General features: G+C 40.2%; 1 protein-coding gene across 7 annotated transcripts in view; it reads right to left on the reverse strand.

Annotated features, from left to right (window-relative positions):
* Nucleotides 1–12,115, reverse strand: part of Nhe3 (Na[+]/H[+] hydrogen exchanger 3) — a 211,701-nt gene that overhangs the window by 141,640 nt on the left and 57,946 nt on the right. For all 7 annotated transcript variants that reach the window (XR_012756898.1, XR_012756899.1, XM_075369834.1 and 4 more), the window contains exon 6: nt 4,960–5,104. Coding sequence is in view for 5 of the 7 variants with exons in the window: in XM_075369834.1 (XP_075225949.1) it covers nt 4,960–5,104 (145 nt within the window). In the remaining 2 variants the exon portion in view is untranslated. The remainder of the gene's footprint in view (nt 1–4,959; nt 5,105–12,115) is intronic.

Raw genomic sequence — 12,115 nt, forward strand, 5'->3', positions numbered from 1 at the left:
CATTGATCTCTCCATATGCTCACCGAATTTACTCCCTCATCTTAATTGGTCTGTTTGTGATGACTTTCACGGCAGTGATCACAGACCAATTATTATTGGTTTTGGTGTAGACTGCGAGATTAAAAGAAGGCCATGGAGATGGATTGTTGAAAAGGCGGATTGGAATGGATACCATAAAGCCTTCCAATCACAGTATGACGATGGTGCGAACATCCTTGACCAATATTCCTCTTTTACGTCCATCATACTTCAGAATGCCAACAGATACATTCCACAAACATCGGGAAATCCTAGACGTCCTTCCGTTCCATGGTGGAATGATGATTGCAACTATGATATTAGGAATCAATGGCAGGCACTATGCAAAGTTAATCGTAGGCCTACAGCTGAACATCTGAATTTATACCGCAGGGCTAAAGCGGTATGCCGTCGGGTATTCTTCAATGCTAAGAAGAGTTCATGGACGAAATACGTGAACACTATCACACACACTACTCCCACGTCTACTGTGTGGAAAAAAATCCGTGCAATTTCCCATTCTCAGTCTTATTGATGAAGGAGAACTCCTTTCATCACTTTCGGCTGTGGCAAATACTCTACCAAAATCTTTCCGCTTGGTATCTCTCACTTCATCGTACAATAACGATTTTCAAAGGTACAAGATACAGATAGAAGTATTATTGTTAAACATTGGAGATTCGGTTGGTGAATTAAACACCCCATTTGTATTTAAGGAATTGTTACATGCATTAAAAAACTCACATGACACTTCCCCTGGACTGGACAACATTTGCCTTGCCATGCTTTCATACTTCCTAATTCGGCACTACAACATCTTTTGAATATTTACAACCGTTTATTCTCCGAACAAGTCTACCCACCTGGCTGGTCAGAAGCATTAATATAGCAGTACTAAAATCTGGTAAAGACAAAACCAACCCCTCAAGCTACCACCCTATTTCTTTAACAAGCGTTTTGTGTAAAATAATGGAGAGAATGGTAAACCGCAGGCTTACATGGTACTTGGAGAGACATGGCTTTCTATCTCCAGAACAGTGTGGTTTCCGACAAGGACAATCTTCCATTGACCATTTAGTGTCAATGGAAACAGCCATACAAAACACTTTCCTAAATCGCCAGCACCTCGTCGCTATCTTCTTTAATATAAAAAAGGCGTACGACACGGCCTGGCGACGTGGTATTCTTAACACCCTCAAAGAATGGGGAATCAAGGGTAATATGCTTGCTTTTATCCGGGGATTCTTAAATCACCAAACGTCTCGTGTTCGTGTGGACGATTCGCTCTCAGGTAGTGTCATCTTGGAGAATGGAGTGCCTCAAGGTAGTGTATTAATTGCCACCTTATTTTCTGTAGCCATAAACAGTATTACCAATTGTGTGCAGGCTCCTGTCTCATGTTCTCTATTTGTTGACGATGTTGCTATTTACATTGCGAGCCGTTCAACACCCACAGAAGAGAGACTTACTACAGAACACTATATCTCACCTTGAAGCTTGGTCTAGAATTACTGGTTTCACATTTTCATCCGACAAAACAAAATGTGTAGTCTTTTCTCGGCTATGAAACCCTTCTATTCTGCAAGTTTTTCTGAACGGAGAGATTATTGCTAACTCTAATATGTCAAGTTTTTAGGTTTATTTTTGATAGACGTCATAATTGGGTCAAACATATAAAAGAATTAAAAACAAAATGTTCCAAACTTTTAGATATGATGCGAGCCCTTAGGAACACCAACTGGGGAGCCGATTGGTCATGTATGATACGTTTTTACTATTCCTTTGTTCATTCCCGTTTAGATTATGGTTGTGTCGCCTACTCTTCAGCTCGTCAAACCGTGCTTAAAATACTGGATAGTGTACATCATGCTTTCTTTCGGCTTGCCACAGGCGCGTTTAAGTAAAGCTCTGTTGCAAGCTTACTTGTAGACTGTGGTGAACCACCATCACTTTCGGATAGACGAGACCAGCTTTTATTATCTTATTTTGCTTGTCTCAAAGGACAACCAAATCACCCGGCTTTTGACTCAGTCCTTAGAAATCCTTACTTAGGAAAGTATGAGGACCGTCCATGTTGTACTGCACCTGTAGGTGTCCGTACCCGACGTCTACTGCAGCATATAAATGTTGGCACACCGCCATTCTTTCCATCGTATCCGTGCTCATATCCTCCGTGGGGAATAAACCTTATAAATTTTACTTTTGACTTTACGACATACAATAAAGAATCAACACTACCTACTGTCTTCCAGCAAATGTTTTAGTGTGTTCTCTCCTAGCTGAACTCAGATGCGGTGGTACACACTGATGGATCAAAACAAAACGATACCGTTGGTTGTGCATTTGTTGTCAATTAAAGAACTTATATGTTTGGCCTACCCGGTATTACGAGTGTGTTTACTGCTGAACTATACGCTATAAATAAGGCTCTAAATGTCATTAACCCTAAATACAGAAACATTCTTATTTGCAGTGACTCCTGTACTGCTCTCCAAGCCTTAAAAAACTTTTATTCCAAACATCCTATCGTCATTGAAATTTACAACGCAATCGCTGAGTTGAATAATCGCAACACAGAAGCAAGTCTTTGCTGGGTCCCCAGCCATGTAGGGATTCCAGGTAATGAACATGCAGATTCCGCTACCAAAGAAGCATGTAATCAGCCTCCTTTCACCACCCGAGTTGCTACTTCTGATTTTATTAATTATGTACAATCACTAAGAGCAAAGTGGCAGGGTGACTGGATGGCAACCGTTGATAATAAACTCTGGCAGATTAAAGATTCTGTGTTGCCATGAACTTGGCATGAGGAAGTAGTCCTCTGTCGATTGCGGATAGGACATACGAGGGTCACACACGAGTACCTGATGTCAGGAGGGCACATACTCCTATGCACACAATGCAACTGCCGCATGACTGTGCGCCACATACTCGTGGATTGCATATGTTATGCGGCATTGCATCGTAAATTTAATCTACCCAGAAACACCCATGGTGTCTTGTGCAGTGATAATGAAATTTTAACCTGGATGTTTCTATTTTTGCATAGTGCTGGGTTAATACAAAAAATTTAATATTGTTGTGTATATTTTTTAATGCTGGAAGAGTTTTTAATAAGTTTGTTTTTTTATTTTACTTTTACTTTTAATTTTTTTAGTTCAGTGTTTTTGATTCTGTTATCTGATTAGGGAGCCTTTTGCACACCCTATCAGAATTTGTTAAATTTTATATAGTTATTTTTACTTTTATTTTTTAAAGACTCTGTCTGTGATATTAGTTGTAAGATTTTAGTGATTTTAGTTTTAAGTTTTATTTCACTTTTTTAATTTTTGTTTTTAACCTAGTTTTAATTATATAATTTGTGTTAGTTTTAAGTTTTATTTAATTTTGTTATTTTAGTTTTTAACCTAGTTTTAAGTTTTATGTTAGATCCTTTATGGTTTTTAGTTTTCCTTTTAGTCTTTTTGTTATCCGAGAATAACTTTACACCCATCTTGGACTTTATTTTTTGGTTTTATTTTAGTTTTTATCTGTGATATTAATTGTAAGTTTTATTCATCTCTTAGATTAGCTTTAATTCCTTTAATTTTTTATACAAAAAAAAAGGTTCCGGGCGATGATAACACGCAGGCGTTTTTCGCCCTCAAAGAAAAAAAGAAGGCTTCGATGGCACGTGGCATCCTTGTAGTAGCCCTGAGAAGGGCCATTTTTGTCGTAGATTGGCTTTGATGGCTCATTGTAATTTATAACCTTGTGGTAGCCCTGAAAAGCGCCGTTTTTGTCATTAGCTCTGAGAAACACTGTTGGGTCTGGAGGCTGGTCTCTGGTGAAGTTGACTTGGCTGTAGTCGAGTTGCAGCTCGTCCATTGAAATCAGACCAGGCTTCCCCTCAGCAGCAGTTGGGTCCCCACTATAGCATGGCAGTGGTGGCCCTCAGAACCCTGAAGTGTAGGGTCAGCGTCGGTTGTCTTTTGCCGGCACAGCCGAGGCAGTTCTTACTTGAGCAATCCCATGCTGGACCGACTCTAGCAGCAGGAGCCAGGGGCCAGTCGGCCAGGGTGATTGAAGCCCAGCAAACTGGAGGAGGAAGGTAGCGTCTGCGTCCAGCAGCTCCCTCGACAGGCCAGCCAGGCCTGCTTCTCTGATGGGGATGTTGGCATCTGCTGGGAGGTCTCACATTGAGGCGGCCAGCGAACTTCTTCCACCTTCTTCTTCTTGGTCTTCTCCAGGTGGTGGTCAACAATGAATTAAAAATTCATTCTCATGCACACTCTTTTATTGGAGCCTGAGAATGGTGGGGCCACAGCACAGTTATGGTGGGAGACTTGCGCAGTCATCTGCGCAGCAGGAGTGACGCTTTTACCAGCGTGTACATATACTGTGCTACCGTTGCCGTCCAACTGTCAACTAAACATGAATAAAAACATCTATTAAAGATGTTTGTAGACAATTTCATATTAGCTAATGAATATGATAAGCAATAGTATAAAAATTTTAGTATAAGAATGGAACAGAAAATGGAAGAAGAAATTGATCAATAAGGGATAAGATAAACAGTATAAATAAAATCACAATATTTATCTTTAAGTATAGACCATATGAAGGCAAGCCCAAAGTTCAGTTTAAAGGAAAACTACACCATTAAAAATACAATAACATCGGAGAGACATCGGTTATTTTCTTATTAACACTGAATTATTAAACGTTCTTATATAGGCTTAATTATGAGTATCTTACAAATACTAACTAAATAAGCCTGAATGCACAATCCTAACTACAATTACAACATGGATACATTCTCCCAAAAGGCTGCAATGAAATTGCAAAAATATAATCAGTTAAGTAGTTATAATTAATTATATTTACCTTATGATAAAATGGCAAAAAAGATTCAATATAAAATCAAAAAGTGCCATTTTTTTAAAGCTACAAAAAGGATATCAATGCAGTGATGCAGCCCATCATAGCGCCTATGAAAAATGATAGCGAGAATATACCAATGAAATCTCCAAGTGCTCTGAAGAAAGCATTAGATTCAAATCCTCCAGAACCAATTTGATAACGTTCAGCATAATTTTGTATGGCACTGTGAAAACATACACTGACATTATATTTACAAATACGCAAATTTAACAGATATATTAAGAGTAACATACATTTATTAACATTAACTTATAAGATACAAGAGGATTAAGCAATTATTTTAAAAGAAATCTCATAGCACCAAAATGCCTTCACAAAAAAAAGTAATATATACCTGTGATTATGAGTTTCTTTCGATTAGAAGATTTTTTTTATTTCTGTTACTAAATATCATTACAATCAACTACTTTTAAATAGTCACACATCACACACAAACAAAGATACTTATACAAAGATACAATAAAAGTTATTAAATATACAGTAAAATGAAAATACCAAAAATAATTACAGTTAAACAAAAATAACAATGTAGACATTTTGAAAAGAAGTGAATATGTACATCAACCAGCTAGCACAAAAGCCGAAAGATGAAATCATCTTTCTGCTTTTGTAACAGAGTAACATATTTGTATTTCTTTCTGTTTTTGAAACATAGTATTATATTTGTATTTCTATTAACATACATAAGCTATTGGTCTGCATTTATCTCAGAAGTAAGAACAAGTAAACTATTACAACCATTATTTCAAGTTCACCAGCATTAAAATCATATCAATCATTAATTTGTACTGTTTCCATGATGTTACTATCTTTTAACATTATCCCAACCCTATAGGGGGAAAACACTCACTTTGTGACGTTACTGGTTGCCACACCACCCCCTCCATTTCGAGCCCTGAGCAGCTTTACCAGAGGTCATCTTTAGACCCCCTAACTGATTACATATCACAGTCATCAGTCAGACCTCGGTCGGGATGCCACCGATGTAAATGCCTCAACAGACATTTACATCAGTAAAATACAAATCAAATTTTATCTTCACATAGGCCTCAAATGAACATCTTCACATCCAACCTAACATGATTCCCTCAAACTAACTAGCCGAGACCGCGGAAACACCAACCTCACGCCTATTCTAACTTTGTCAACCCTTTTGTGACCATGAATGCCTCAGAAAATGAACGAATTGCAAGTTAAATTAGTGTTACATTCATACCAATCAAAATTATGGCTTATGCAACATAGAAATTCAGATCTACACCTAAATAAGTTGACCAAATTAGGTCATCTAACAACAGCATCGTAACCTCAATCTGGTCTGCACAGGAGCTGGGGACAAACCCCACACTCTCACCCGGTTTCATCATGGAGTCTCACGTGACATTACCAAGTCACAATCAGGGACATCCACCAGTGGAACAAAACCACGCTCCCGGTCGCACGGGTTGTCATACCCCATCAGCATGACCAGTCCTGCCAGCGGGCACTCCAAATCAAATCACAAATAATACCAATATAATTGTGGCATGATGCTAATGCACCTACCTCCAACCAGTCCAGCCTAGGCCAGAACCGTAGCCATCCGGGATCCCATCACGATCAAATACCTAGATAAAACTCTCTCTTCAAACCTACACACTACAAGGGTGCGAGGAAAACCAGCCATTATAAACCACTCTTTGCAAATCATCCAGTTAATACAGAGATCCAGAAAGGAATGTATTCTCTCAAGTTCCCTAACAGCTCATGAATGTTCAACCTCATATATAGGGGACAGACATAGAGGACGTGGTACACTGTATCATCAGTCCCACAATCTGGGCATTGACTGGTATCCACCAAATGAAACCTAGCGAAACTCGCCTGAAAGGCACCATGCCCAGACAGAAACTCTAAGATTGGGGACTCCCAAACTCTAATCTTTCCCAAACTCTAATTGGGGGAAACCCATCTAATCGCACCTAAATCTGACACTATAGGAAATATACCATGCGAGTAGCGACCTGTGGGGGATTTGTCCCACACCTGAACTGCCACGATACAAGGGTCCGGTCTTCAATCTCCTGCTTTCATTCTGATGTGAATAGGTTATTTATCTTGGAAATGTAGTGTTCCTTACGCTAATTAGCCAAGATATCTATTGCTTTGACTCTGACTATAACTCAGACTGCCACCAGCAGAACTGTTCTATACGCCTATAACAGCCAGCAAGAGGAGTCGCTGGGCCCACAGCAAAATGTCCGCGTAAAACCTAAAAGCCAAGCAATGAGCCCAGACAGTTGTAGCATATAATAGCATAAAGGGTACACATGGTACAATAATTCAACCCCCAATCGGGATGAATGACTCTGTGGATTCTATAAAAAGCATCAGCCGCCTTTTTTGTTCCATAGTGAAGATGTTCCTTGAACCGAAAATTCTCATCAAGGATTTACACCCAGGTACTTTTGAACTGTAGCATACCGAATGAGGAGACTAGCCATACCAACCCAGATTTGTTGGGAAGCAGCCAATCCGCCCTTAAGCAACATCATTGTGGTTTTCTCTGCGCTGAAAAACATTTTATGCTGGAGACTCCACAACCAGAGTGTCTTACAAGCACAGGCAGCTTTGAACTTTACTTCGTTACATGAATCCCCTTCAATCAGCTTAAGCGATGACATGGCAACCTCAAACGCAAAATGGAATCAAATTCTATAATCCAAAGAAGGGAACTCAAAACACTGCCCTGATGGCATCCTTTAGTTAGGGTCTTATGAACCTCCGAGCTGCCATCATGCAGGGAAACAGTCCAATGGCTGAAATACCTTGAGAGCACTTCTAATTCATTTTGTGTACATTTTCGTTTCTGCATCTGAAACAGTGCAGAGAGCCACCAGAAGTTATTAAATGCCCTGGATATGTCTAGAAAGATCCCTAATACATACTTGCATAAACTAGAGGAAGCTAACAATCCATCACCTTTAGTATGGCATTCTCAGCGCTCTTGCTCGGTTGGAAACCATACTGGTTGTCCATTAGCAAATGATCAGTGATCAATTTAACATTACTATGCAAATACAGGACCATCTCAAAATCCTTACCAATCACAGGCAAGAGCATTAGTGGATGGTAAGAAGAACTAACAGTAGGATCATTGTTGCAAACTTTGAACAACAATACCAAGTCTCCACGCCGGAAAGTGGGCGGTGAAGAGCAACCTATTATAAATTCTAGTTAAAGGACCAAGAACTACTGGAAGCACTCGGAGGAGGAGCTCCACTGTGATACAATCATATCTGGGGGCCTTGTACCATGCCGTACTGCAGATCACGTGACTCACCTCTGCCTCAGTGATCTCAGAAGACTAAGTCGGTCTTGAACACTGTGACTTCCAGTCTGACACACCAGTGGTATGAAACCTCACCCACCATCGTGTCATCTGGGAGCAAATCATTCAGCAAAATATTAAGGACACGGTCCTTATCAATTACCACACCCTCACGGGTTGACAAAGCTGACAAGAGGGCATCTTTCCTACGCTTATGCCGAAGGGCTCTGCACAATGCTCCAAAATCTCTATTCTCTTGGCTCCTGAAAGAAGTAACGCCAAGAATTATGCTTGGAGGATCTAATGCTATGAAAGTACCTAGCACTCCTTCTGCAGTAATCTGCAGTTAGGGCTGCACGCCGATCAGGATCACCCTTTTGTTGTGCAGCCCTTCTGAGTCAATTCACAGACTGCTTCATTGCTGTCAGATTCAGAGACCACCAACCAGATATATGTTCTTGGCCAGTGCCTCTATGGGTGGCGGCTTCAGCTGCTGCCACTATTGCAAAAGTAAAATTTTCTGCCAGGACATCTAATGGCAGGCTGTCAAGGTCTCGAGAAAAAAGAAAAAATCTCCAGTCTATACTCCAACAAAGAGGAGACTTTCGACCACTCCGACTTCCTATGCAGGAAGCGCCACTGGTAAACAGGAGTGTCTCTCATGCAGCTCACCTGCTATTTCAAAAAGTATCAATTGATGATCGTTGGAACAGTCGTCGACCACAGACCAGTCAAGGATACTGCTAGGGATGTCCATACCAATGGTAATGTCAATATTTGTACCTGAAAAGGCCCTTTGTCCGTCAACCATACTGATGTAAGTGGCCAACTGGTTTGCAACATTGAAGATCTCAAAATTATGCTGTGCAATGAAACATTCAATTAAGTCACTGCCATGATCAGTGATCCCACTGTGCCAGAAAAGCGACTTCGCTCTAACATTGGCACCAATAAAGATTGGACCATTACCCACTCACCAAATGAAGGATCCTATCCCATCTCGCTAAATGTTCCTCAGTGGGATCCCTGTATTGGAAATACGAACTAACAACTGTAAGGTTCTGTCCGTGAATGGCAAGTCTGACCATAACATGATGCACATCAGAAACCTGCTGTATAAAGACATAATAAGTGATTTTCTGCACAGAATAGCACACATGTGTGTATGCCCAACTCAAAACTTTTTCCATCTATGAAAGCCTGGTGGATCACTCCTACTTACATATGGGTGCTGCACAAGGACAACATCAAGGCTCTGTCTCTCTATAACCTCACCTAACTCAACCTGGACTACATAAGCACCTCTTTAGCATTAAGTTGACCGAACCTAACCATCTAATGAATTAAAGTACAACTCAACAGCCCTTATGTAACAGCCACACTCCTTACTAACATCTGGGTGCTCATGGTTCTTATGCAGTCTTTCACAGTTAGCACAGGCCGGAACCTCAGACCTATGCGAACAATCATCATGCTTGCGCCCTCCTCACCACAATGTGCGCACACCAAGGCAAACTTTCAAAATTTAGCCCTGTGATCGTATCTGCAGAACTTGAAACATCTTTGGACATCCACGTATCCTTTTACTTGGCAGGACCCAAAATCTATAAAGTCTGCCTGCAGACATACATTTTTGAAAGAGAACAGAACCCACTTCAAAAACTTCATGATATTTCTGGGTATCACGCCTATCTGTTTTAAAGACCAGCCTGCAGTCCCACCAGAAGGCGGCTTCATCCAAATCTGTGTTCTGCTCCCTACTGAGGGATAAGACATCCTTTTCGGTAAGGCTACAGACAATATCATAGTCTATAATGTAGGGCCTACACATTCTCTTCGGGTCTACTTTTACATTCAATCACTTAACCACAGTGAATGGTTTCTTTATCATCTGCTACTACAACTAATCCTGCATTAGTCTCTTTGATATTTTTGATTTTCAGACCCTTCAGGTCACCCCAAAGGGCAACCTGGAGGTCTTTTTTTAACTGACTTCTAGACACAGTCGAGTCTTCTGCTCTGTTAACAAATGCAACCTCAGTTTTCTTAGAGGACTGGCTGGTTTCATGTCTGCCCCTAACCACCTCAGCATATCTACATGGCTGCATCGGGGCTAAGGACGGTTTCTGAATTGCGGTTACTTCTTTAGGCTTTGAGGCAAGATTTAGAAAACCCTCCACGACAGCTGTGAAAGCTACCTGGTAGAATTCTAGATGAGGCAATAATATCCCCTTGGTAGCTGCACCGGTAGGTACTCTTGGGGTTTGCTAAATAGGAAAACAAGCTATCTAGTTCCACCAAAATATCATGGGCCAATGGGGCAGAGCTGCCAAGCCTGCCCCCGGCTTGTAAAAACTCTTCAATGACTGGGTTCAGACCCTCCCAGGTGGTCACCTCTACATCCATTTCTGAACCATCATTGTCTGAACCAGTATTTGAGGAGGTCGAAGGAAAAAGATTCAGCCCCCTTCTCCAGCTAGGCTTTTTACTACCTCTCTAAAATCGGTCATGGTTGGAGATTTCCTGAACTAACAGTATATAAACAAAATGCTCACAGTATTTCTTCGGCCAGAAATGTTGGGCACAAGTCCACAAACGTGAGGACTACCTGCAGCGAGCCACGGGCAGCTGCCCGAGAATACATGTCTCCAGCTGGAGACCTACACTGCTGTATTCTCCACTCTTTGCACCTTTTCACCGCTACTGGATCAAATGCGTGAAATCAAAGATCAACACACAGTTACAGATTATGGCCCCTGTTCTAAAAGAGCGCAAGCAGGACTAAGAGTAAAGGCCCCTTTGCTCATAACAGGGACCAGGAGTTGTAACTTGTATGCTTGCAAACAGTGCCGCTTATGATCAATATCATGAAAAGCAGAATGAGGAATTTACAGTTCATAATTAACCCGCCTAATTGATTTTCGAAGACTGGCAGTGAATACACAATCTAATAGTCTTCACTAATTAAAACTTTTGGATGATCTCCAGTTTTTGAAACCAAGCTTCCGGTCTCTCTAAAGTCATATTCCACTGACGAATAGACTTAGATGTAGGAGAATGGATATTCCATTCAGTTTGTACACGCTGTTGAACATGTGTAACTGATTGAAATTCTGCTAACCTAAGCATGCACTGAACCTTTTGTTGTAGGGTCAAAATCTTGACTGAATATAACTGCCTTGTGAGTTAGCTTGCCTGCACATGCATATTCCACTGATCTTGGGAGTATGAAGACCAAATCTTTGATACATTTCCTGCCGAATGAGCCTACGTTTAAGAGATTACGATGACTGGTTTTTTTTTTTAAATATAGGCCATTACTTTTGGATATCTTTAGCTCAAACAGTCTATACTTAATGACAGATCCCAAAATACAGTCATTCCTTTGGATACAGAATCATTACACACAGTAACATAATTCCCTTTTCATAGAAATTAAAGTTCTTGTTATTCTTTAACCCCACCTCATATTTTAAATATGGGAGTGATAATAATTTATTATCAACAGCTTGATTATAATTATAAAATTAGTGAAATAACAGAAACAGTTAGCAGAAAACTGCACATACTGACTGGATATTGAGTTCTACATAATTTATATTACAAGAATGTAAGGATGGCATGATTTGTGGTATCATTATTTATAGACACAGCAATACCTTCTTGCCTATGCAAGGGTTGTTTTCACCCACACATTGTCTAAATTTCATTGTTTTGTAAAGTTTTGGCTGAAATATATCTTATAATGCATTATATCAATCAAATTATTACTGTCATATCATTTTTTAAATAGTTTTTAAAGATAATGACTATTTTTTATGAGAATTTAGACTATTTGCTTGATGTTTTCTTGATGAATCTAAG

Source organism: Lycorma delicatula, chromosome 1 (assembly GCF_047948215.1).
Source record: "Lycorma delicatula isolate Av1 chromosome 1, ASM4794821v1, whole genome shotgun sequence".
In the NCBI taxonomy this organism is placed as follows: Eukaryota; Metazoa; Arthropoda; class Insecta; order Hemiptera; family Fulgoridae; genus Lycorma; species Lycorma delicatula.